The sequence below is a fragment of the Nyctereutes procyonoides genome, unplaced genomic scaffold, assembly GCF_905146905.1.
Source record: "Nyctereutes procyonoides isolate TBG_1078 unplaced genomic scaffold, NYPRO_anot_genome, whole genome shotgun sequence".
Classification (NCBI taxonomy): Eukaryota; Metazoa; Chordata; class Mammalia; order Carnivora; family Canidae; genus Nyctereutes; species Nyctereutes procyonoides.
This window is the reverse complement of record NW_026575131.1, coordinates 54,983,112-55,009,967: the sequence shown is the minus strand read 5'-3', so window position 1 is coordinate 55,009,967 and position 26,856 is coordinate 54,983,112. Positions and strand designations below refer to the sequence as shown.

Here is a 26,856-nt window from a genome sequence, read left to right as displayed (position 1 = left end):
TTAGCTGCAGGTGAAGTTTATTAAGGCAATACGGAAGCTCGGCAGGTACGGGAGGCCAGGCAGGCTGAGCCCCCTGCTCTCGGATGGGCCTGGGTGGTGCTCCCTCCACCCCCTCCCCGGGAGAAATCCAAGTCCATCAGCTAAAGGCTGATACCCAGGGCCCTTGATAAAGAAAAAGAGATGGGATATGTATCCCTGGGTTTAAGAAAAAAAAGAAATTGAGGGCACTGAGGCCCTCCTAGAAAACTTTTCCTAGAACCCTCCCTGTCTTGACTGAGGAGGTGATGCTCAGGATACGCTTCCTCTGAGCGCAGAGGAGGGGATGGACAGTCGGTTTGCAGCTCCCCGAGGGGGCAGCTAAGATGGGCAGGGTGGAGCGGGGTGGGGTGGGGTGGGAAGGTTAGGGACACATGTTCCAAGTGAGGCGAAGGGTCTGGTGCTCGGGCCGCCCCTCAGGGAGAGGCTAGGTCCCTCCCCTCCAGCCTCCTCCTGGCTGTCTTATTTCTTCTCTTCTGGGGCTTTCTCGACGACTCCCGGGGCGAAGGGGCCCACCAGCCACGTGATGGGTGTGTTCTGGGCCACGTACTCAACCATGTGGTCGAGGGCCTCTCGGGCCTTGGCCACCTGCTCCCGGCTCTGCATCAGGACGGTGCTGGACAGGTCCTGGAAGGAATGGATGCCGGAAAAGGTGGCTTGGAGGCCCTCCACCTGGTGGCGAGCCTGCTGCAGCTGGTCCTTCACGTGGGTGGGCAGCCCCTGGATGCTGGACCCCAGTGAGGCGTAGGTGCTCTGCAGCTGCTGGGCAATGTCCCGGAACATGGTGAGCGTCTGGGTCTCCACCTGCTAAGAAGGGGCGGGGGGGGGACCATCAGGACCGTGTGTTCCCAGGGCAGCCGGACACGACCTTCCAGGAAACCTTTCCCCACGAGAGCCCGTCCAGCATGGTGGTGGTTTGGGACACCGGCTCTTTTGAGCTTTGAGCCGTGTGGCGTATGTACCAGAGTAAAAAAGAGGCAGAGAAATTTTTCCAGAGGGGACAAGCAGATGGTCAATAAGCACCCGCCACCAGGGACACGGGGCGCAGACCCACAATGAGGTGCCACTCCACACGCGCTGGGGCGAGCAGGATCTAGGAGGGAGTGACGAGTGCTTACGACAATGGGGAATGAAGTGGGACCCTTGTATGTTGCTGGTGGTCCCTCAAAACGCTAATCTACAGGCTTTCCATATGGCCAGCACCTCCCCTTGTAGGGATCCACCCCAGAGAAATGGAAACGCACGCCTGTACGACGCTGGTTCCCAAGGTGGTGTCCACGGGAGACAAACCCAATGTCCATTAGCTGGTAAGCGGATAAACAAACACGACCCACCCACCCACGCCGGGCACGTCTCTCAGCCTTGAACGGGGGTGAAGCGCCCCCACGTGCTGCCCCGGGGAGAGACCCCGAGCCCAGACGCTCGGGGAGGGGATCAGACACAGGAGGCCCCACGGGGTGTGAGTCCATGTGTGTGACACGTCCAGGACGGGCTCATCCACGGACGGGGAGGGGGCTCGTGGGGGCCAGAGAGGAGGGGGAGTGACTACTGATGGGGACAAGATCTGCTGGGTCGGTGGGAATGTTCTCAGAGGATCCTGTGATCGCCTCACGAACCTGTGAATACAATAAAAACCACTGAATTGCATACTATGCAAATTATATCTCAATAAAACTTTTTTTGGGATCCCCGGGTGGCTCAGCAGTTTAGCGCCTGCCTTCAGCCCAGGGCGTGATCCTGGAGACCCGGGATCGAGTCCCGCATTGGGCTCCCTGCAGGGAGGCTACTTCTCCCTCTGCCTGTGTCTCTGCCTCTCTCTCTCTGTGTGTCTCTCATGAATAAGAAAATCTTAAAAAAAAATAAAACTTTTTTTTTTTTTAGGTGTAAGATACTGAATTTTCTATCTCCACACCACTTAATTTTTTTTTTTTTTGTTTTTTAAAGAGGCTTGGAAAAACTTTCCAGGCAGAAGCTGTAAATGGTGGGGGAGACCACAGGGTGGATGTGCAAATAGGGACCTTACCGTCCCTCCCCGACTAGGGGGAGAGAGCAGGCTGGTGGTGGGACTTTGCCCTGACCCTGCAACAGCGAGCAGCCTGGACGCGAGCCTGGCAGGGAGGTGCTGAGCACAGTCGACATCTGCATCTTCTGGGTGCCACGCGGAGCAGTGGGGGCAAGGGAGACGGTGTTAGGTGGTTTGGGTTTGAATGCTAATAGTTTTGCGTTAAGGGATATCGGGACATCTCCATAACTATCACTTTTGCAGCACTCACCGTGTGCTTTACAAAGCTACTCATTTCTATGTATGTGTGTATGACACGGGCTGGGAAGTTCACCCTTTTAAGTGTGCAATTCCAGAGTTTTTAGTATATTTGCAAGGTTGTGCACCACCACCTCTGTCTCCAGAACATTCCATCGTCCCCCAAAGAAACCTCATTCCCATTAAGCAGTCAGCCCTGACCCCCTCTCCCGGTCCCCACGAGCCCCCTCCCCTTCCTGGCCATGTCACACACGTGGACTCACACGCTGTGGGGCCTCCTGTGCCTGGTTCCGTGTTTGCGGGGCCGAGGGACGTGCCCGTGTGTGGATGTGAACCTGTTGTGTGGATCCGTTCATCCACCAAGGGACACCTGGACCGTCTCTATGTTCTGGCAATTGTGAGTCCTGCTGCTGGGAACACGGTGTGTGGGTTTGGTTTGCTTCACCCCAAGAGCCCTGCAGGAGGCCCTACAACCCATTTGCAGACGGGGAAGCCAAGGCCCAGAGAGGTGAAGCGGAGAAGGTGTAGTGAGCGCTAGGTCATCCCTGAGGCCGAGGGGCGTTCGTGATGGGGCGTGAGAGCCACGGAAGGTGCTGATTCAAGGAAGGCCTCCGTGAGTGAAGGTACAGGCGGTGCAAACTCAGAGCAGAACAGGAGACCAGTGCCTGGGACAGATGCGAGGGACCAGAGGATGCTGGGGAGGAATTGTCCCCAGGAGTCAGGCAGGGGAGTATGAAGGCCTCCATGATGCTGGGATGGAGGAAAAGGTGGATGAGATGTGGCTTAGAATTTGAGCAGGTTGAGAGGCAGCACAATCAAGTGTCCCACAGTCTAGAGGCAACACCCACACCCAAGAGAGGACATCAAGGCGGGCTTCCTGGAGGAGGTGCTGCTGTGTCCGGAAGGCAGTTAAGAGAAGGAGAGGCTGGGGAAAGTATTCCGGGCAGGTAGGTCCATCAGGCAGAGAGGCATGGAGAGGCATGTCAGGGCCCCAAGCACCCCGCGTGTCCCCCCAAGCTGGTACCTCTGGTTTGGCCGGGGTCTGCTCCGTGCCCTGGAGCTGCTTCTGGTTCCAGTTGAGCCACATCTGGTGTAGTCTCTCCTGACCCTCCACCAGCTTCTGATCAACTCCCTGCTTGACGGTTTCCATCTGGAGCGGAGTTAAGGAGTGAAAGAGAGAGAGAGTGAGAGAGACACAGGAGGAGAGAGGCTGCCTCCAGCATCTGACCAAGGTCGGCAGAGCCCGGCACCCATCCCAGGAGAGGCCCCCAAAGTCCTCCATTCGTCCCAGATGAGATGGTCCACGAAGGGGAGGAAGCCAGGAGGGACGCTGTTCTCACACAGCCTTTCCACGGTTACGGTTTCGTCACCAACATGTGCCTGTGCCCTGTGCTACTCAAAAAGGAAGTGGCCACAATTCTCGGCAGCTCCTCGCGTTTTGTCTCTCTCTTGCAACTGGGCCTGTCCACAGGGCTGGCTTTGGCCAACGGGATGTAACCAGATGGAACTCAAGCTGGGTCGTAAAAAGTGCTCCAGTGGAATGTTATCCAGCCATAAAAAGGAAGGGACCCTGCCACCTGCCACCATGTGGACGGACCCCGAGGACACCGGGCTCAGGGAGGGGACCCAGACCCAGAAGGACACCTCCTGCAGGACCCCACTCCCAGGAGGGTCCCCAGAGGAGGCCCGTCCAAAGAGACAGAGAGGAGGTGGTGGGAGCCAGGGGTGGGGAAATGGAAGGTTCTGGAGATGGCTCGTGATGGTAGGTGCTTTGTGCCCTGAGCTGTGCAGTTAAAAATGGTTACTTATGATGGTGAATTTCATGATGTATTTTCCCACAATTAAAAATTTAAAAAGAGAAAGAGAAAAGAGGGAGCACTTCGCGGATGGAGCAAAGCAAAGAGGAAGGTAAAAGGAATTTAGCTCCTTGGAGGAGAGACAGAAAGAGCACCGCGGCGAGGAGGGCAGGATATGCCTGCAGACAGGCAGGTGGGCCCTGCTGGGGTGATGGAAATGTTCCGCGTCTTGACTGTGACTGCGGTGGTGGTGACCTATTTGTGTTTGTAAAACTCCTCTAACCGTACGCTTAAAAAAGGGGGACTTCTTGTTGTACCTGAATTATGCCTCCGTGAGACTTTCAACGAAACCATCAAACACCTGCTCGGGCTTTGCAGGTCGGGCTCCTGCCGCCCGGAGGTCCCCCCAGGAGAGCCTCCGCCGGGCAGCCTGGCGTGGGCTGAATTATGACCCCCCCTCGCCCGATCATATGCTGGAGACCTGACCCCCTCGGACCCCAGAGCGTGCCTGTGCTTGCAGATCGGGTCTCTAAAGACACCATCAAGTCGCAATGAGGTCATTGCGGTGGCCCTGCTCCTATGGTGACTGGCGTCCCTAGGAGAGGACAAGCGGGCAGAGGACACGGCCGTCTGCACGTCCAGGAGAGGCCCCAGCCCTGCGGACACCCTGACCTTGGACCCCCCCTCTGGGCCTGGCAGACTCTGGTCATTGAGGCGTGCTGGTCCCGGGGGCACATTAAGGCAGCGCCTCCCCCCCCCCCCCCCCCGCCACAAGCCACCCAGGACCACGGGAAAGAGGAGCCATGGGGGGTGGGGAGGGGGGCCGGGGCCCTGCGGAGCCTCACCAGGCTGAGCGCCTGCGCCAGCTGGCCCAGGGACTCCTGCGCCCGCTGGCGCGTCAGCTGCAGTTTGCCCAGCGAGTGGGCGAAGGCCCGTTGGCGCAGCCGCTCCGACAGCGAGCCCAGGCGCACGAAGTAACTCTGCTCCTGCCGCTGCTGCTGCACCGAGGCCATGTCGAAGCCCTCCAGGGACGTGGCGAGGCGGGCTGCGGGGAGGAAGGTGCCGTGAGGGGCCCTGGCCTTGCACACTGCCCGGGTCCCCGTCCTGGGGGCAGCTGCTCACAAGCCGGGAGGCCCTGGCGCGGAGGGCAGGCTCCCCTGCCTCGCTTTCCCCATCTGCAAAATGGGCATGATGGAAACCCAACGTCCCGGGATTAAGAGGACTAGCGTGAGGGTGTGCAAACCGTGGCTCACGCCCCCCTGCTTCCAGCTTTGCACCAGGCCTCCACACCCCCTGCGCGTGGGTGAGCTACGTGGATGGCTGCCCTCAGACTACAGTGACGGGGTCTGTGGCCCTCTGGCCGGTGGAGACAAAAGTGTTCACTCTTTGCTCCTTTGCAGGAAAAAAAAAAAATGCTGGGGGATCCTGTACCAGTGCCCAGCACCTCCACGGCACGGCTACTCTCTTACAAAGTTCTAGGTGCTTCCTGCGCAGTCATCAAATCCCAACAACTCCGCGAGGGAGGCACCGTTAGCCCCGTTTTTACAGACGAGAAAACGGGCTCACAGTGAAGTGACTTGCCCGAGGCCACACAGCTAGGCAGTGGCAAGTCAGGATTTGAAGCCAGGCGGTCTGTCACCATGTTCTGAACCACGATACCTGACGGGGGGACAAGTCTGAGCCACATGAGAACCGTCTTGCCAGCGCGTAAGGCAACGTCGGGAATATCTAGTCCAGAGAGAGCCCTTGAGGTTAGAAGACGGCAGGATGGAAACGGCCCGTCCTGATGAGCTGCTAACTCACCGGCTTGGTAATGCCCTCTAGCAGGGGCTTGCGAACTTTGGCCCCCAGGCCCAATGCCCCCTGTCTTTATAAATAAAATTTTATTGGCACAAGGTCACACCCGTTCCTCTGCTTATCTCCTGCTGTGTTGCTTCTGTGTTGACAGTGTAACTAGTGGCAACAGGCACTGACACCCCCCCCCAAAAGCCAGAAATATTTACCAACTGGTTAGGAAGATGTTTGCCATTCCCTGCTCTACACAAATGTGATTCTGCCGGCAAGCCTCAGTTTCCCCTTCCGTATGACCCCCCCCCCCGCCGCCCCATCACAGCTGCCTGAATTGTGAAAGGTGGGCCAGCTTGTACTCAAAAAGGCACGCAAATGAGCGTTTAGTCCTTGACCTGCTGCTCAACCAAGGTAAGCCTTCAATCAGGGGATTTCAGTGGTCTCTGTAAACACTAAAAAATCTGGAAAAACAGGGATTCCCTGGGTGGCGCAGCAGTTTGGCGCCTGCCTTTGGCCCAGGGTGCGATCCTGGAGTCCCGGGATTGAGTCCCGCATCGGGCTCCTGGCATGGAGCCTGCTTCTCCCTCTGCCTATCATAAAATAAAAATAAATCTTTAAAAAAATAAATTAAATGAATAAACATCAAACTACAGGGACGCCTGGGTGGCTTAATGGTTGAGCATCTGCCTTTGGCTCAGGTCATGATCCCAGGGTCCTGGGATCCGGCCCCATGTCGGGCTCCCTGCCTAGCGGGGAGTCTGTTTCTCTCTCCCTCTGCTGCTCCTCCTGCCTATATTCACTCTCTCTGCCAAATAAATTCTTTGGAAAAAATGGAAAAAAACAAACTACACACACACACACACACGTGGGACACTTAAAGGCAGAGAAAATAAGACTGCTCTTCGAGAAGGAGAGATTTTTCCCATTCTCCTACTCAAGGCGGGTCTGTGGAAATGAACCCAAATGAGTGACACCGTGAATCTGCCCTGCCCGTGGCCCAGGGCTTTTCCGTGGCCCTCCGGGGACCTGGGGCTCTGCCCTCGGAAGTGCAAGCAGCTTTGTTATTAGGCCAGGACGTCACGCAGACTCCTGGCACATCCAAGCAAGCAGGCAGGTGCCCCTGGCCAAGGGGAGGACCCCGAGAGAGAGGGAAGAGGGCTGTCCCCCTGGGCCAAGCCCCCGAACACACGCCCAGTCCTGCCACGCTGCTGTGAAAGCACGTACCCTCTCCTGCAGACCACCCCTCCGCGCCACGGGCACCAGCACCCACAGCGATGTCCTCCTTAGTGGGGGATCCAGAGGGAGGACAGAGAAGCAAAGCTGGTCACACGGGTCTGTTCCCTGCGGCGGCCCCCCGCCCCGGCCGAGCTCAAGACCCCTTTCCCCACAGACCCTGCTTGTCCCGCTGCCTTCAGGGGCCAAGACCCACAGCCGATTGGACCCAGCTTCAGCACCTACCACGGGCCGGAGGCTCCCCGCCTTCAAGAGGTTCACAGTTGGGTTTTGGACGCTCAAAGCACAAGTGACACACTGGGTTCAAGCCACATGCCTCAGGGCCTGCGATCGCCAGCCCGCCAAAAACATCGAGTTTGTCCGGGAAGCAAAGGACCGCCCCCCTCCTTTCCATGCGGGTTCCCGGGTTGGATCACGGAGACTCAGAGCCAAGGCGAAGACGCCTCCAAGTGGCCAGAAGTAACGGGACAAGGGTGACCCCGATAAAAGTCAGCCTCTGGGACTGGCCTGTGGCGTGTAAACCTCCGCATTCACACCTAGAACGTAAAAACCCACTGCTGGGGATCCCTGGGTGGCGCAGCGGTTTGGCGCCTGCCTTTGGCCCAGGGCGCGATCCTGGAGACCCGGGATCGAATCCCACGTCGGGCTCCCGGTGCATGGAGCCTGCTTCTCCCTCTGCCTGTGTCTCTGCCTCTCTCTCTCTCACTGTGTGCCTATCATAAATAAATAAAACAAAAAAAAATATTAAAAAAAAAAAAAAAAACCCACTGCTGGCCGTGGAGGCTGATGAGCCAGCCCGCGAGCCAGTCAAGGGAGAAACTTAGCCGGGTGCCCTCTTCTTCCACAAGCTGCAACAGAGAACGTTCTCCGAGCTGACGGAGGAAGGAGCGATGCTTAGGACGGACACGTTTTGCAATCCTGATCCCAGACGATGGAGGCGGCACACGATTCCCTGTGCGTGAAGTCCCAGAATGGAAACAGGGTCTCACCTCGGAGGGGGTCTGCCCCCAACCCCCAGGGGACACTGGGCGGTGTCTGGGGCCATCTGTGCCTGCGGCACCAAGGGGCCAGGCCCGGGCGATGCTCAGCCCCACCCCCCACCCCCGCCAACCGCATCCCCCCATCACCTGTCCTCCCCGCAGTGGCCCCCAGAGGGCGCCGTGAGCACCCGAGTCAGCTCCCGCCTTCCCCTGCCTGCCTGCCCTCCAGGGCTCCCACCTCTCCCGGCTAAGTCCAAGTCCTCCCCTGGATCCCCCTAAACCCCGCAGAACCTGCCTGGTCTCCCGTCCCCACCCTCCTCTCGTTCGCATCTCCCTCCTCGCCCACTCTGCCTGGCCTTCCTGTAACCCACCAGCCAAATCCTGCCCCAGGACCTTGGTTATTGACACTTCTCTGCGCTGATCCCCGCAGCTGGCTGGCTCGCTCCATTCACCGTCTTGTCACCTCCTCAGAAACATCTAGCCAATCCCCCCCCCCGAATTCTCTCCTTTAGGTTTATCTCCTTATCCCGTGAGCTCCGTGAGTGCAGGCTTCTGTGCACCAATGTACCCCCAGCACTTGGAAGACTGGCGCACGGCAGGTGCTCAAGGCACATCCGGATGGACAACTATGCACCCGGGGGGTGGGGGTTGATGACAGACAAGACTTTGGGAGGCAGGTGTCAGGATGCAGCATGGACGAGGGAGGTTGCAATCTCAGAGGCTTCACTGGGGAGGTGGCATGTGAGCACAGAGCTGGCAGCAGAAAGGAGTGAGCCTTCTGGATGTCTAGGGGAAGAATGGTCCTGGGAGAGGGAACGGCTGGTGCAAAGGCCCTGGGGTGGGAGCATGGCTGAGGATCAGCAAGGAGTCAGTGCGGCTGGAGTAGGATGAACAAGGGGAGATGGATAAGTACGAGGGGGGCCCACGGGGAAGGGCTTGGAGTTCTCCCTGAGGGAGCTGGGAGTCCCCAAGGGCTGTGGGCAGAGGACAGAACCTGACTTGGTGGTCACAGGGGCCCTCTAGTGGCTGCTTCAAGGAGACCAGACACTGGGGGCCAGGTGGGCGCTGACGGGGTGGCAGGGGCGAGATGGCTCTGAGTGACAGCTCTAGGTGGCAGAGAGGGGTGGGAGGTCTGGGCCAGGGGTGGAGGGGGGTGTCCGGGCCCAAGGGCTGCACTCACCCAGCTCAGCGTCCGTCATGGGCAGGTGGTTATCCACCCACTCCTCCGACTTGCCCAGCACCGCGTCCACCCCGCTCAGCACCATCTGGCCCACGCGGGAGCCCATGACCGACTGGACGCCGCTGGTCACCACGGACTTGGTTGCGTCCACGCCAGTCTGCACGGCGCCCCGCGTCACGTCAACCGCCTCCGTCACTCGACTGGCAACTGTGTCCTTGGCGCTGGACACCGTGCTGGACACGGCTTCTCGGGCCCCCGACACCTTGGACGAGACGAGCTCCTTGGTATCGGCCAGCACCTACAACACAGCCCAGCATCGGCATCTTTGTCCTCCCCTTGTACCTGGGGACCCCCACCCCTGCACCCCAACCTCCAGGGAGGCATTCCAGCTCCTGGGTCACCCCGGAGGGTCAACGTTGAGTCTGGCGGTGGAGACCTCGTGCCCTGGAGCCTGGTTTGAATCCTGGTTTGTTATGTCCTGGCTGTGTGGCCTCAGGCAACTCACTGTACCTCTCTGTGCTTCCATTTCTTTATCTACAGCGTCAGGGGCCACAGGGTGCTGAACCCGGATCCCCGGGACCTCAGAATGAGACTATTTGGAGAGAAGGTCTTTAAGGAAGATATTAGGACACAGAGGGGAGGCCATGTGAGGACAGCGTCTGCAAGTGGAGAGGCGCCCCGGGGAGGAACTGAGATAGTAAGTTCTGGGCTAGGCCATCCCCGCTGTGGCACTTGGTTACAGTAGCCCCGAGCAGACGGCTACGATGGCTTAGAACAGTGGTTCTCACCTCGGGTGACCCCATCCCCAGGGGATGCTGGGCACTGTCTGGGGACACACGTGGGTGTCACGCCGGGGGGGGGGCTCCTGACATGCAGTGGGTGGGGGGCCGGGGCCTCTCCTCCCCTCGGGAACGCCCAGCCCTAATGTCAGGGGTGCCAAGAGGGGAGACCCTGACCTAGAGGCGCCCGGAGCAAAACTAGGGCAACACGAAGGATGCACCCAGGTGTCTAGACACCGTCTCCATGAACTCACGACGGAACACGGTTCCCGCCTTAATCTCCCCACGGCAAACGGGGGGTCACGCCCAAAACATCCCAGCAGTTGTGGGTTTATTCATGAAGCTTGTATTAAAGCATCAAAAAAAAAAAAAAAAAACTAACGACGAGTCAGGTACGTCAGGTTCTCAGCCCTCGGATGACGGGGCTTCCGCCCTCCAAACCCCCAAGAGGAGGGAGCATATCCTTTCCACACAGGAGAAACCGAGTCCAGGAGGCAGGCAGCGTGTCCAGAGCCTGGATTTTTTAACCTGGGACTTTGACTCAAGCACCTCTAACCCGGATTGGTGGGACAGCTACGGGGTTGGTAGCTTTCTCTGCCAGAGGGCCGCGTGGTAAATAGTTTAGCTTTGCAGGCCGGTGTCCCCAGGTCTCAGCCACTTCACTCTGCCCCCTGTAGATGTGGCCACCGATGCCGTAAGGAGCGTGCGTGTCCACGCCCCAGTGACTGTATTCGGCACAGACGGTGCAGGGCCGGGCGTGGGGACCCTTGGGACAGTTTTGTCGCGGGATCCCAGAAGAGAGGCAGCGCCAGCACATGTTGGGCGTTCATGGGCCGACACCTGTCCTTCTTGAGGCTCAGCCTCTGAGCCGATCTCTATGCACAGAGCTCTCCGGAAAGTCAAAAACCAGCCCCGTCTCGACCCTTCTAACTCTGAACATCTAGACTGCTGGTGTCCGTGGGAATTAGCTCCTTTGGGGGCGTGAAGAGATAACCCCCCTCCCCCAGGGCTGTCACCTAGCTCACACTGGCCCAGCTGTGACCACACCGTGGTTCATAGAACGGGGACACGCTGCCTCTTCCTGGGGCAAGCCTGGGGTGTGCATGTGTGGGGTGACATCCCGGGGCCTGGAGTCCAGAGAGCGCTAGCGCCTCTGAGCTGGGAGCAGCTCTGCTGGATGACCTTGCAGAACGTCACCCCGAGCTCATCCCTTCTATAAACAGAAGGAATGTTGGCCCCGGGTGGCACCAGCAGGTCAGCCCCGGGCCCAAGGACGGGGCTCCTCCATCCTCCTGCAAACCGGGCAGCTTCCACCTTCAACGCCCCACCTGCTAGTGGCCTCTGCCAGTGACACAGTGCTCCCTAGCCGCGTGGAGTTCCGCGGGCGCGGGGTGGGCCCTGCCTCGGGGACTGTGGCCCGGCAGCAGGTGCCCAACGGCGAGGGGGCCTCAGGGCAGAGCGGGAGGGAACTAACTGGAGCAGCCCTGGGCCTGCCCTCCTGCCCCCACCCCGGGGATCACTGAGTTCTGGTGAGCCAAGCCCGGACATGAAGAGGCGCACCTGAGCGTGGCCATCTGTCCCACAAGGCCTAAGTGAAGCCTGGGCATCTACCATGTGCCAGGCTGTACGATGGGCACTAGACAGGGCAAGAAAGCAGTCTGTGCCCTCACCCCCTTGGGAAGACAAGTAGGCAGCTAAGAGCCCTTCAGATGGCGTGGAGCCTCACAAGCTAATACAACAGGGACACACACTCAGGGCAGCATGATTCACAGACCCCAAGAGGTGAAGCAACCACTGACAGATGCAAGCAGAAACACGGTCCATCCTCGCACTGGGATATTGTCCAGCCCCAGGAAGGAAGGGGCCCTGACACCTGCCCCCACGCAGACAGACCCTGAGGACACCGGGCTCAGAGAGGGGACCCAGGCCCAGAAGGACACCTCCTGCAGGACCCCACTCCCAGGAGGTCCCCAGAGGAGGCCTGTCCACAGAGACAGAGGAGGTGGTGGGAGCCAGGGGTGGGGAGGGGGGTGGAGGTCAGTGCTTCCTGGGGACGGGGCCTCCGTGTGGGGAGATGGAAGGTTCTGGAGACAGATGGTGGAGGTGCACGGCGGGGTGAGAGTGCTTCGTGCCCTGAGCTGTGTGCTCAAAATGGTTAAAGATGACAAATTTTATGTTGTAAAAAAACAAACAAACAAACTAATGTATCTGGTACACAAATGTCCACAGCAGTATTATAAAAGCCAAGAAGTGGAAACAAGCTAAATGTCCACCAACAGATGAACGGCCACATATAGTGTGTCCCCGATGCGTGGGCATGTCCCTCGGCCGTGAGCAGGAGCGAGACGCCCACTCGCACCACCCCGGGGCCGGACCCCGAGCCCATGACCCTTGGGAAGGGAACCAGACACAGGAGGCCCCACGGGATGAATCCACATGGGTGACACGTCCAGGACGGGCTTGTCCACGGATGGTAAGTAGATGAGTGGTTGCCAGGAGCGTTCGGCAAGAAGGAGATTAATAGCTAAGGGATGTGGGGTTTCTTCTGGGGTGACGAAATGTTCTAAAAGGGGTGGTGGTGGTTACACAACATGAATATACTAGAACCATTGAGTCACAGGCTTAAATGAGCTCATTGTACTATGTGACTGTGTCGTGGTGTGCTAGGGCAAGGCTGGCCGCCGGCCACGTGAGGCTATTTATGTTTAAAATTGGTAACCGAGGGGCACCTGGATGGCTCAGTGGTTGAGCATCTGCCTTTGGCTCAGGTCATGATCCCAGGTTCCCAGGATCGAGTCCCACATTGGGCTCCCTGCAGGGAGCCTGCTTTTCCCTCTGCCTGTGTTTCTGCCTCTCTCTGTGTCTCTTGTGAATAAATAAATATATTTAAAAAATAAAAATTAGGGGATCCCTGGGAGGCTCAGCGGTTTAGCGCCTGCCTTTGGCCCAGGGCACGATCCTGGAGTCCCAGGATCAAGTCCCACGTTGGGCTCCCGGCATGGAGCCTGCTTCTCCCTCCTCCTGTGTCTCTGCCTCTCTACGTCTATCATAAATGAATAAGTAAATCTTTTAAATAAATAAATAAATAAATAAATAAATAAATAAATAAATAAATAAATAAATAAATAAAATTAAAATAAAAAATTTAAAAAAATAAAATGAGTAACCGAGTTCCTCAGTGACACCAGCCACAGTCTAAGGGCTCCGTAAGCCACATACAGCTGGCGGTTTGTGTGCTGGACGGTGCAGAGAGAGAACATGGGCATCGGAGACAGAGCTGAGCGAGGAGGCCCTTCTCTCAGAGGGAGCAGAGGGGGAGGAAGGCTTCTGAAGAGGTGAGATCAGAACAGAGACCTGAAGGTCTGGTTCATGAAGACAGAAGTGCACATGCAAAGGGCCTGTGGTAGGAACGCGACGGAAAGGTTCACTGGATTTGCGTCCCCCGGCCTCCCTTACAAAAGTTCCACGAGGGCAGGCAATCTGTTCCTATCACTGTGTCTGGGACCCACAGGTACGGACATTACCGAATGGGAACCACAGGGACTGCTTGGGGGGCTGGCAGGCTGCGGGGCCGTGAGGACGGCCTTGGCTGTTGCCCCAGACAAGGTGAGACACACAAGGGGGTGCTGAACAGAGCTGGCTGGTGTTCAGATCACTCCCCCAGGTGCCCAGCAGGGAGCAGACTCAAGGCCAGGGTGGGGCCAGACTGAGGAGGGGGTCAGGGAGGGAGCAGTCATGTGCGTCTATTCTAGCTGGGGCAGGGGCAGAGGCTCCACACCCAGGGAGGCCCCCCTTCCCGGCGGAGCTCCCCGCAGTCCCCCTGAAGCCCGACACCAGTTACCTTCTCTGTGTGCTGCTGCAGGATGGGCAGGTTCCCCTCCAGCTTGTCCAGCCCCCGGTGGGCATATTCGCTGGCCGATGCGACTGCAGGACAGGGGACAAGGCGGGAAGGGTCAGTCACACGTGTGCATTCCCCTCAGGGCCGGGAAGGCTGGACAGGGCTGGTTTGGGGGAACAGGGAGGAGCCCCAAGGGGTAGGGGCTCCCCGGGGCCTCACTTACTCTGCGGCTCCAGCTTGGAGAGGATGGGCTGGGCCCCACTGACAGCGGCCGCCGTGAGGGTCTTCACGCCCTTCTCGGCCGCGTCGCACACGGTCTTGACGTGGGGGTAGCTCTCCTTGGTGGAGGTGTAGGCCGCGGACACCATGTTGCAGGTGGAGCTGATGAGGGGCATGTTGGCCACGCGCTCCACCACGCTGGGCTGCGGGGACAGGAGGCTCAGCAGGCTGGGCCCGGGACCCCGGGGTGCCCCACAATTGCGATTTCACTCCCCATCCTCCCCTCCCCCAGCCCCCTTCCTGTGTGTGGATGATCCCGTCCTGGACGTGCCACACATGTGGACTCACACACAGTGGGGCCTCCTGTGTCTAGTTCCCTCCCTGAGCATCGTGGGCTCAGGGTCCATCCCCGGGGTAGCACACTGGTGTTTCATTTTTTTTTTTAATTGTGGTAAAATGGGACACCTGGGTGGCTCAGCAGTTGAGAGTCTGGCTTTGGCTCAGGGCGTGATCCTGGGGTCCCGGGATCAGTCCCGCATCGGGCTCCCCGCATGGAGCCTGCTTCTCCCTCTGCCTGTGTCTCTACCTCTGTGTCTCTCATAAATAAATAAAGATCTTTTTAAAAATTCTGGTAAAATACATATAAAACTTACCATCTTCACCATCTCTACGTGGCTTCGAGTACACTCATGCTGTCGTGCAAATCATCCTACCATCCATCTCCAGAACCTTCCATCTCCCCACACAGAGACCCCGTCCCCAGGAAGCCCTGCCCCACCCCTGGCTCCCACCACCTCCTGTCTCTGTGGATGGGCCTCCTCTGGGAAACTCCTGGGAGTGGGGTCCTGCAGGAGGTGTCCTGGGTCTGGGTTCCCTCCCTGAGCCCGGCGTTCTCAGGGTCCATCCATGTGGGGGCAGGTGTCGGGGTCCCTTCCTTCCTAAAGCTAGACAATCTATTATGTGTGTGTAGACCACATTTTGCTTTCATGTCCTAGAGCAAGAGGTGAGGAGAAGGGTCTTCCCAGGGCCTGAACAGGGGTGGTCATAGGAGCAGGTGGGGGGCAGAGAGGCTTGTGTGCTTCTCAAGTGTGTATTTGTGATGAGGTGGGGGGGTTCTAATGCAGCACTGCCCCACGGGACTTTCAGTGATGATGGAAATGTTCTTTTTTTTTTTAAAAAAATTTTATTTATTTATGATAGTCACAGAGAGAGAGAGAGAGAGAGAGAGAGAGAGAGGAGGCAGAGACACAGGCAGAGGGAGAAGCAGGCTCCACGCACCGGGAGCCCGACGTGGGACTCGATCCTGGGTCTCCAGGATCGCACCCTGGGCCAAAGGCAGGCGCCAAACCGCTGCGCCACCCAGGGATCCCGATGGAAATGTTCTATACGCCTTCCACCGTGATGGCCGCTAGCCACAGGTGGCTCTCGAAACCTAAATTAAAATGAAATTAAACAGGGGCACCTGAGTGGCTCCGTCGGTTAAGCACCTGCCTTTGGCTCAGATCATGATCCCAAGGTCCCGGGGATTGAGTCCGGTGTCACATTCCTGCTCAGCGGGAAGCCCTCTCCCTCTACCTGCTTGTGCTCTCTCCACCTACCTCTCAAATAAATAAAATCTTAAAAAAAAATCCTAGGGCAATCCCGGTGGCGAGGTTTAGCGCCGCCTGCAGCCTAGGGCGTGATCCCGGAGACCCTGGATCGAATCCCATGTAGGGCTCCCTGCATGGGGCCTGCTTCTCCCTCTGTGTCTCTGCCTCCCTCTCACTCTCTGTGTCTCTATGAGTAAATAAATAAAAAATCTTAAAAAAAAAAATCCTAGCCTCCAAATGGCCATTAGGTACTTGAAAGATACTCGGCATCACAGATCACCAGGGAAATGCCAAAACAACGAGATACAACCTGACACTGGTTAGGACGGTTACCACCAAAACAAAGCAAACTAACAAATGATAGTGAAGATGGGGAGAAATTGGGGAACTCTTGGGCCTTGTGGGTGGGAACATAAAACGGTACAGCCACTGTGGGAAACTGTGAATTAGAAAGAATTACAGAGAGGCACCCTAGGACCCCGCAATTCCACTTCTGAGTATATAGACAAAAGAATTGAAAACACGATCTCAAAGAGATCCTTGGACGCTCGGGTTCAAAGCAGCATTGTTCACAGTGGCCAAAAGGTGGAAGCCACCCAAGTATCTGTGGACAGATGAACGGATAAACAGGGCGTGGTCCATCCAGATAAGGGAACGGTAGCCGGACTTAAAATGGACATTCTGACACCTGCCTCAACGTGAGTGGACATTGTGCTCAGTGACATAAGCTAGACACAAAAAAGACAAATCCTGTAGGATTTCCCTTACGTTAGTGACCTAACGTAAGAGGTTCTACTTTTATAAAAATGATGTTTCTACTTATATGAAAAGTCCAGAAGAGGTAAATTCATAAAGAAGGCAGATTAGGGGATCCCTGGGTGGCGCAGCGGTTTAGCGCCTGCCTTTGGCCCAGGGCGCGATCCTGGTGACCCGGGATCGAATCCCACATCGGGCTCCCGATGCATGGAGCCTGCTTCTCCCTCTGCCTGTGTCTCTGCCTCTCTCTCTCTCTCTCTCTCTCTCTCTCGCTGTGACTATCATAAAAAAAAAAAAGGCAGATTAGTGGGTGCCAGGGGCTGGGAGGCAGAAGGGAAGGGGACTAACTGGTAACGGGGGTGGGGTTCCCATCTGGGGTGATGAAGAGCTTCCAGAATTTGATGGTCTTGGTGGTGGTTGTACATCATAAGCATACTTAATGCTGAACTGTACACGTCGCAATGGTATTTTTTGTGTTGTGTGTTATTTTACCACAGTTTTAAGAAAGGAATGGAGCAGTGACACCTGCTACAAGGTGGGTAAACCCCAAAAACATGATACACAGTGAGAGAAGCCAGACACCAGGGGGTCTCAGGTTGTATGACTTGGTTAGTACGAAATGACCAGAACAGGCAAATCCACGGAGACAGCAGATGAGCCATTGCTGGGGAGGACGAGGAATGAGGAGGGGCTGCTAATGGGGTGGGGTCTCTTTGGGGGGGGTGAGAATGTTCTAGGGGCACCTGAGTGGTTCAGTCAGTTAAGCATCTGCTTTCGGCTCAAGTCATGATCCCAGGGTCCTGGGATCAAGTCTCACATAGGGCTCCCTGGCTCAGCGGGGAGCCTGTTTCTCTCTCCCCCTCGGCCCCTTACCCCTGGCTCGTGTGTACCCACCCGTGCACGTTCTCTGTCAAATGGATGGATTAAAATCTTAAAAAAAAAAAAAAAAAAAAAAAAGGATGTTCTAACCCTGTAGGGTACTGATGGCCGCATAACTTGGTAGGTTCCTAAAAACCACTAAGTACCACCTTCTCCGAGGGTGAATTTTATGGCATGTAAATTATATGCTAATATATTCATTTATCAACTACCGGTAGAGTTAGCTAATCTGGGAAGGGGGAGATAAGACAGGGGCTGACATCCTGGGGTGACCCTATGAGCACCTGCAGACAGGGCAGCTGGTGGGGGAGGCAGGCAGGTTCAGAGCATACCCCTGATCTCCCCAAAGCCTCCGGGGTTCCCAGTTGTGCCCCGGTCCCCACCTGTCCGGGGTCCAGGTGACGGCTCTCCCTCACCCACAAAGAGATCTTTTGACCCCAGGTGCGGCCAGCGGCTCCCGGCCACGGTTCTCCCACAGGTCCCAGCCCCGCCCTCACCTGCTGGACTGGTTCTTCGCCTGTCACCTGGGTGCTGGCGGTGGCTTCTGGGGTGGCTTCTGTCCTGTCGGTAGACATTTTTCTCCGCAGCGGGCTCTGTGGGGGACAGATGGGCTTCGTCAGGGTCCAGCCGGCCCTGGCCCTCCCTCCAGGAGGAAGACCAGGTTCCCCTCCCCGGGTCCTTAGAGCCCTGCCTCTCAGTCACTCACAAGCACCTGGGGGCCTGGAGCGAGAGCTGATTCAGCCGGGCGGGTGGGGCCCTGAGTCGCCCCATTCTCAGGAGCTGCTGATGCAGCGGATTCCGGGGCCCCACCCGGGCGGCCAACTCCAAGGGCTCTAATTGTCAATACTTCGGGGAGACACCTAGGACGCAATCTGGCTGTGGCTCCCTGCTTTCAAGAGCCCCCTTCCCTTTGAAACCTCGAGGGGATGGTGGTCCCACACCTGCACTGCCGGGCGCGTGGAGGCGTGTGCACCTGTGTCGGCCGGAACAAGGTACCGCTAACGACCTGGGGAAATCAAGGAGCCAGCCCAGTGCAGTGGCTGCAGAGTAGAAACCTACTCATGGGACGAGGATGCTCAGGGACAAATAGTGCGAAACATGTGTTTGCACAGTCGTTTGCACAGTCTTTAGACATCAGAAACTGTTAATAGGGGCCACCTTGATCCCTGGGTGGAGCAGCGGTTTGGCGCCTGCCTTTGGCCCAGGGCGCGATCCTGGAGACCCGGGATCGAATCCCACGTCGGGCTCTCGGTGCATGGAGCCTGCTTCTCCCTCTGCCTGTGTCTCTGCCTCTCTCTCTCTCTCTCTCTCTGTGTGACTATCATAAATAAATGAAAATTAAAAAAAAATAGGGGCCACCTTTCAGGGACGACCCGGTAGCTGGGCAGGCCTCTGACTTTTGAGCCAGGTAGAGAACATTACCAGTTCCCCCCTCAAAAAAAGGGTAAGTATAAACAAAACACCCCACAAACTGTGTAGAAGAGACCACGCCTGGCCCTATTACAGACCAATCATGTCAGACTCCAGAGGGAAGGCAGGGCCAGGGAGGCTCTCCAGGTGAGGCTAATGCACACGTCTAAAGGTACCACGGGAGCCACCACAGGTGTGCTCCGTTTGGCTGGCCAGGGAGAGGAGGTGGGTAATCCATCATCACCCTAGACCGCAGGAGTCCCACCTCCGCCCATGCTGTGCGGGGTTGAGCAAGGAGCCTCCTCTTCCCTGGCCTCAGTCCTCTCACCTGTAAAATGGAGCTAAAGGTAGAACCTGGCTTCAAGGCTGGTTCCCCTGGGAGGAGCCTGCTGTGAACCCCTGACCTTGATTCTGAACATGTCCTTCTAGAGGAAGGGGGCCCATCCTCCTGGCTGCCCGGTTGCCCCGTCCCCCAAGCAGAGCCCAGCAAACTAAAGTTTTGAGAGCACCAGTTCTGGAGCGTCCAAACGGGTTCTAATCCCAGCTTGGCAACTCACCAGCAGTGGGAGCTTGAGGAAAGCAGGACCCCCTCTCAGAGCCTTGCCGGCCCCATCTGCAAAATGGGGATCACCGTTCCTAGCTCAGAGTCCCTACAGATTGGCAGAGTGAGTGACTGTGTACGTATGTGGTGCTGAGCTCGGCGCCTGGCACATAGCTGGTGCTCAATAAACAAAACCGCTGCACACATGGGTGAAGCCTGCCAGGAATGAGCTTCTGCTTGTTACTAAGGTCCCCAAACTGGGAAGCGGAGCGAGTAGGCACATCCATCCCCCCGGTTCTCATGATCAAGGTCCAGTTAGTTATTCCTTTCACCCTCCCTGGAGCCTGAGCTCGCCCGGCCTCCTTGGAGGCGCACTCTCCCATCGCCCCTGCCCATCGATCCCTCCTGGGGCGGGCTGAACCAAGGGTGGCCTCGGCCGATGTCAGCACCCCACTAAAGTCCTTGGGTGGGGGGATCCCTGGGTGGCGCAGCGGTTCGGCGCCTGCCTTTGGCCCAGGGCGCGATCCTGGAGACCCGGGATCGAATCCCACGTCGGGCTCCCGGTGCATGGAGCCTGCTTCTCCCTCTGCCTGTGTCTCTGCCTCTCTCTCCCTCTCTGTGTGTGACTATCATAAATAAATAAAAATTAAAAAAAAAAAAAAGTCCTTGGGTGGGTGGGTGGGGGGTTCTGCAAGCTGTGTGAAGCTGGCTCCGGCTAGCTGGGGCCGGCAGTCACGTAGACGTCCAGCTGCAGCCAGGGCATGCTAAGATACAGCCTCCGAAGTTCCCAGACACCGAGGTCCCAGGCCCGGCTGTTCTAGCTCAATCGTGACCAAGGTCCCAAGGACTCAGATAAGGGGCAGGCCCTTCCCGGCCGCCTGGAGCAACCCGCTGGCCACACCCACCCCAGGGAAGAGGGCGGGGTCTGCCGCGACCTGCCCGGGGCCAGCGGCGGGACCTGACCCTCGGGCGGGGGAGGAGCTGCCCCGCGGGGCGGACCCATTAGCTGGAGAGGGGGCTCCGCTAGGCAGGAAGACGGCCCCCCGGCTGGGGGGTAGGGGCGCCCCGAGGACCCAGGGAGGCCCGACTTCCTGTGCAGGACGGGCGGCGGCTCGCCCGCACACTGCGTTTGCACAAGCAAGCACACTTTTTAGAGGGGACGTGTTTTAGCGGGAGGGGGCGGGGTTACCCCCCTCCAGACACCGCCCCTTCTAGGGGGCTCTTTCACGCGCCCCCCCACCCACCCAACGAAAGTCTCAGCAATTGAGAGAGTTTGAAAGTTTCACTCTGTTCCAGAAATCGGGGGGGGGGCGGGGTTCCTTGAGGGGGTCGCGGGGGAAGAGACAGGAAAGCTGAGCCCAGGCTGGATGGAGACCCCTCCCCAGGCCGCAGAGACCAGCAGAGCCCCCAGGAAGGCTCTCTCCGCTCCTTCCCCCCGCGGGACGTCCGGGGACTCGCCGGACCGCGCCCCCCCACCTCGGCCGGGGCCCCCCCGTCTCACCGCGGTCAGCGGGGCGCGCAGGGCTCGACCGCCAGCTCCGAAACCGTCCTGCGCGGGCCGGGGGTGGGGGCTTTTATACCCGGGGGGGCGGGCGCTCGGGAATGACGGGCAGGAGGACCAATCGCGTTTGGAGGCCGCCCGCCGCCAGGCCACGCCCCCGCCCGTCCGGGACGTTGGAGCCGCAAGTGGAGTCCCGGGCGGGCCGGACTTTGTCCGCGGGCGCGTGCGGGCTGCGCGGTCCTCGCGTGGGGGGACCCCCACCCGGGAAGACGCCTGGGAAGACCCAGCCAAGGGCGCCCCCTCCCGGCCCAGGGATCCCATGGACTCGGCCCAGGGAGGTGCTATCCGAGGGCTGGGGTCCCCAGGTCGGGTCCCCCGTTTCTGCAGAGGCGATGAGAACTCAGGGATCGCTGTCTGATGCCCCCAACACGCCAGCAGCCGCGCCCCAACCCTGGGCGGGCAGGAGACCCGAGCCAAGCCCGACCCAGCAGGATGAGCGGCCCTCACCACAGCGGTGACCGCACACGCTGAGTGCTTTCCTCCCGCCCCGACCTGCAGGGTTACCGCTTAATCCTCCCCAAAACTATTCCTTTAGCATCCCCATTTTACAGATGAGAAAACTGAGGCCCAGAGACAGGTCGGCCTGGGGCAGTTCAGGGATCAACTCCTGGATCTCTGACTCCTGGATCAACCCCTTCCTGAAGCAGCCACCACTCGGATTCCATACCCGCTCCCCACTCCTTTATCCTAAAGTCTCAAACTCCGATGGCCCCAGGGGCCAAAGGGAAGTAAATACTTCCTCTAAAGTGTTGGCAGCATGGCAGAGTGTTGCCCTGTGGAAGACCCACTCAGAGATTCCCATATCCGCGGGGATTCTAGACTAAAAAAGGTGTCCTGCCTTGTAGAAAACCATTGGAGGGGCACCTGGGTGGCTCAGTGGTTGAGCATCTGCCTTTGGTTCAGGGCGTGATCCGGGGTCCTGGGACCGAGCCCTGCATTGGGCTCCCGGGAGGGAGCCTGCTTCTCCCTCTGCCTCTGTGTGTGTGTGTGTGTGTGTGTGTGTGTGTGTGTGACTCATGAATAAATAGATAAAATCTCTAAAAAAAAAACCCATTGGACCAAACAAAACCCAACTAGGGCCATCTTCAGCTCAGGAGCCACCAGTGTGCCACTTCTGCTAAATTGTGCGGGGTGGGACAAGGCCTCTGAAACCTCCGCAAAGAACACGGGAAAAAAGTTGGTGTCTGGGACTAAGCGCATTTTTTGGACAGTGGCTACAGTAGCCCCGCGCAGTCGAGCTTTCGGAGAGGCTGGGGATGCTCTAGAATTCCGCACCACTCGCTATGGGCCACTAGCACCATATGGCTTTTGTACATCGAGGAACTGAATAATCACATGTAAGTAACCACAGGCAGCTAGTCAGATTCTCAAGTGAGTGTGAGACAGAGAAAGGACAAAAGCAATCAGCTGCGACGGTTAAAGGCGACGGTTAAAAGTGTCCCGTTTGCTGCTGGCCTGCTTTCCTCCTCGTGCACTCATTTTCCTACTCACTCATTCAGCGATTTTTATTGAGCTGCTGTGCTGGGTGCTGGGAACGCAGAAGTGGGTAACGCAGATGCCAGCCTCGTGGTGCTCGGGGCCGGGGCCGGAGACAGACAACGAGCAAGAGCAGTGAGTGAAACGCATAGTGGGTCAGGTCACCGAGGAAAGGCAAAGGACTGGGATGGAGAACGTGGGGTGTGATTTTTAATCGGGTGATCAAGGGAGGCTTCCCAGATTGGCATGGGAATGCAGAAGTGAGGGAGGAGAGGAGAGGCCACGGAGAGATCTGGGGAAAAGGCAGGTTCAAAGGCCCTGAGGCGGACCACGCGAGGTGAGTTGGAGAAGAGCCAGGAAGGTGACGTGGCTGGAGTGGAGTGAGTTCTTGGATAGATGGAGCTCAGAGAGGTTAAGTGAGTCGGCCAAGGTCACACAGATCCAGAGACACTGGGAGAAACGTCTAGTAGCCTTGTGCTTCCAGTGCTGGGACACGGCCAAAGTATTCCTGGTCTAGGAAATGTAACGCAATTCTGAATTGCAAAATAAAGTCTTGGTGATTTTGCGCCACAGCTTTTGAACAAAAGGGGAACAGCCATGGTCACCGTCTTTCCTAGTGTGGCACTCAACCGCCCACCGCCAGGTCGCTGTGAGCGCAATCAAGGGCGTTCGCCACTGCGCATGTGCACATGGTGGGGCGGGGGAGGAACGGGCGCTGCCCCACCGGCCCTTATCCCTCCCTTTTCTTTTTTGTTTAAGATTATTTATTTATTTATTCATGAGAGACACAGGCAGAGGGAGAAACAGGCTCCACGCAGGGAGCCTGACGCCCTGGACTCGATCCCGGGTCTCCAGGATCACGCCCCAGGCTGAAGGCGGTGCTAAACCCCTGAGCCACCCAGCTGCCCTAGCCCTCCCTTTTCTGCACGGGTGCCGCCTCCTCCTGGAAGTCCTCCTGCCTACCTCCTCAGTCTCCCCCCAAGGCGAAGGCTGCCAGACAAAATAGAGGATGCCGACTTCAATTTGAATTTCAGGTCAACCAGGAATGCATTTGGGGGTAGAAGTATATCCCAGGCAACATTTGGGATATACTTATGTTCAAAATTATTCCTGGTTGACCTGAAATTCAGACTGAGCTCGGGATCCTTTTTATTTTATTTTGTTTGTTTGTTTGTTTTTGTTTTTGCTGACTCTGACAACTCTACCTCCAAACCCAGACCCCTTTTTTCCTCCAGGCATGTCCTCCTGGAAGCTGTCACCGCCCAGCCTTGGTGGGCTCCTTGAGGGCGACACCCGTCCAGGATCCCCAGGGTGGGAGGTAAGACGCATATTGTTTCCTGAGCTATTTTATTACATTATTCAGAGGCCTCGTTTTTACTTTCTCCATTTTGGGGGAGGAGGAAGCCGAGGATGACAGAAGTGATTCATTAACCTGCCCCGGGTCACACGGCCAGAAATGGGCAGCCTGAGTTTGAGGTCTCAGTGTACCCAACTCCTCCCCTTTCCCCTTTCTCTTCCTCCTCTTCCTTTCCTTCTTCCTCCTCCTCAAGGCCACACTTTCCAGTGTAAAGGCTCAGAAAACTCCCCAGTTCTTTCCCACGAAGCCCAGGGGAGAGAGAGACAGACCAGAGTTGTGCCACAAGGTGGCGCTGCTGGCCCCAGATTGCTGTTTTCCCCGGGTGTCCCCTCCATCTACCCTCTGACCCTTCCATCCATCCATCCATCCATCCATCCATCCATCCATCCATCCATCCATTCAAGTATCTCCTATTACTGTGAGCCAGGCCAGGCCTGGCCGTGAAGACCCAGTGATGCATTGTGTATGCAGTCATGCAACAAGCAATTATTTACCACCTGCTGTATACAGGCCTACACTGGGCAGCCCTGGAGATTCAACCTCCACCTCCCCCTTCAAGACACTCATAATCCGATAGGGAGACGCACATGGGACCAGCAGGGCTGCATTAAGGCTGTCACAGTCCTGGTGCACTTGCTTCGCTCAGCCCCTTAAGTATCTGCCTTCAACTTGGCTCATGATCCCAGGGTCTTGGGATCGAGCCCTGTGTTGGGCTCCCAGCTCTGTGGGGAGTCTGCTTCTCCCTCTGCCTCTCCCCCTGCTTGTGTTCGCTCACTTGGTCTCCTTCAAATAAATAAGTAAAATCTTCCAAAAAAAAAAAAAAAAGAAGAAGAAGACTTTCACAGCCCAAGGGCACTTTTGTCATTGTGGGTTCCTCCCTCTGTGAAAAAATATTGCAAATGATCTTTTACAACTGCATTGGTAGTATATTCATTACTTTCTTCTGATTTTTTAAAATATTTTATTTATTCATGAGAGACACAGAGAGAGTCAGAGACACAGGCAGAGGGAGAAGCAGGCTCCCTGCGGGGACCCCTGGATCACGACCTGAGCTAAAGGCAGACACTCAATCACTGAGCCACCCAGGCATCCCTGTTTTCTTCTGATTTTAAGATGAATTAAAAACAAACCATTTCCACCGGCCCTTAAAAGGGTCATGGGCGCTGGGTGTCCTATGTCTGATGCAGGAGTTGACTCTGGTGACCAAGTGCATACAATAGAGGTGATGGGGGCTGCACATGCTTGGTGGCGCCTGGGCCCAGGTTGTGGGTGGTCCTGGGAAGCCCCCAGGAGGAAGTAATGTCGAAGTTGAAGCTGAGGCGTCAGGCAGGTGAAGGTACTGGAGAGACAATCCAGGCAGGGGGACCAGAGAGCTTGCAGGTGCAAAGTGAGGCTGGAGGGTCGAATGTGGGGGAAGAGGGAAAAGAGACGTGGTGTCAGGGGAGAGACATCAGACGCTTTGGCGAGAGCCAGGCTGACAGGAGCCCTGAGGACATTAGGGAGCCACAGAAGGTTCTGGGCTGACAGGAGCCCTGAGGACATTAGGGAGCCACAGAAGGTTCTGGGCTGACAGGAGCCCTGAGGACATTAGGGAGCCACAGAAGGTTCTGAAGCAGGGTCAGAAGGGCAGGTTGGAGCATTGGAAAGATGTGCTGGGCTGCCCAATGAATAAAGGAAATGGGGAAGAGGAAAACGAGCCCACCTGCTTCAGGTAAGTCTCCCCCCCCCACTTCAGGTAAGTCTTAAAGAAAAAGTGGGAGGGGGGAGCCTGGGTGGCTCAGCGGTTGGGCATCTGCCTTTGGCTCAGGTTGTGATCCTAGGGTCTTGGGATCGAGGTCCACAGTGGGCTCCCCATAGGGAGCCTGCTTCTCCCTGTGTCTCTGCCTCTCTCTGTGTGTCTCTCGTGGATAAATAAATACAATCTTGGAAAAAAAAAAGTGGAAGTCATAGGCAGATGGAAGGGGTATGCAGGAGGACCTTCCAGGCACCGTGATCGATTATTCATTCAGGAAGTTTTTATTAAACATCTCTGGCGTGATCTACTGGATAGGCAGTGAAACAGAGAAATAGGCTCTCTAGAGAGGAGGTGTGCTCTGGGCAACAGCAATAGCTTGTGCAAAGGCCCTGGGGCAACACTGGGCCTCGTGTGCTAGAAGAACAGCAAAGGCCCTCGTGGCCAGAGAAGAGTGATCCAGTGCAAGGAAGGGAGGGGGCAGGGCAGGTGGGCTAGGGAGGACTTGGGTTTGTACCCCACGGGAGATGGGAACCACAGAGGGCTGTGGGCAGAGGAGGGGGGCACCTGACCCAGGCACCTGGGGTCCTGACAGAGCAGGAAGCTCTCGGGGAACCACGCTCCTTCTGGGAGAGGGGGCTGGGAACCGGGAATAGGGGTTGCTTGGAGCCCTGCTGGGGAAAGGGCTTCGAATGTCAAGCAGAGGCTTTTGGCCTTTATTCCTGGAGCAGTGGGGAGCAACTGTGGGATTCAGAGCAGGGAGGCCCCTGTTTAGGTCTCTGGGGAAGGGGGTGGAGACTTCAAGATGCAGAGAAAGGCAGGAGCGAGGGCAGGGCAGGCGGGAGCTGATGGGCCATGACCAGGCCTGCAGGAGGTGGGGGTGGATGGGAGAGACCACGGCAGGGCACCAACGGGCCCGGGTTTGGAAGGTGAGGCTGACTTGGGCCTCCGGTGAGTGACCCAAGGAGGTGGAGGACACCCAGGCGCCCCCTGGGGCGAGGAGCCGCAGAGGAACAAGTGTGGGAGGACGTTGATGAGCTTAACTTTACCTCTTTGAGGGCCCGTGGCCTGGGGTTGCAAATTCGCCGAATAAAAATCCGGGAGACCCAGGTACATGTGAAGTCCAGATATACAGTGAATAGTTTTAAGCATAAGTATGGCCCAAATATTATAAGGGACATACTTATGCTAAGAAATAGTTTGTTTACCCGTACGTCCTGGACCCCCCCGCCCCAGCCCTACGCCAGCCACAGCAGGCCTGCCTGTGTCTTCCCCAACCGTGCGGCCCCAGCCAGCAGCCGGACGATCCGACCCACGGCCGCCCGATGGCCAGAAGGCAAGGTTTTGTCTCCTTGGGCCGGCTCGCTGCGGGAAACCGGGGGTCTTTTAACATGCAGGCCCTGGCCTGTCCCCGCCCCGCCTCCCGCCCTGGTGGCGCCAGCTGCC

General features: G+C 57.4%; 1 protein-coding gene across 4 annotated transcripts; it reads right to left on the bottom strand.

Annotated features, from left to right (window-relative positions):
• On the bottom strand, positions 1 to 20,842 carry PLIN3 (perilipin 3). Of its 4 annotated transcripts, none has more exons than XM_055344509.1 (9): positions 20,786 to 20,842; positions 17,831 to 17,926; positions 14,114 to 14,312; positions 13,894 to 13,976; positions 9,274 to 9,571; positions 4,938 to 5,137; positions 3,321 to 3,446; positions 2,560 to 2,706; positions 1 to 840 (listed from the first exon to the last, which is right to left on the bottom strand). In XM_055344509.1, the coding sequence occupies exons 2-9, from the start codon at positions 17,906 to 17,908 to the stop codon at positions 499 to 501; spliced, it is 1,473 nt and encodes a 490-aa protein (XP_055200484.1). In that variant the 5' UTR covers positions 17,909 to 17,926; positions 20,786 to 20,842; the 3' UTR covers positions 1 to 498. The 4 variants fall into 4 exon arrangements, with proteins under 4 accessions (XP_055200484.1, XP_055200486.1, XP_055200487.1 ...); XM_055344513.1 differs by lacking the exon at positions 1 to 840 and adding an exon at positions 865 to 1,652; XM_055344511.1 differs by lacking the exon at positions 2,560 to 2,706 and having other exon boundaries at positions 1 to 843.
• Between the last annotated feature and the right edge of the window lie 6,014 nt (positions 20,843 to 26,856).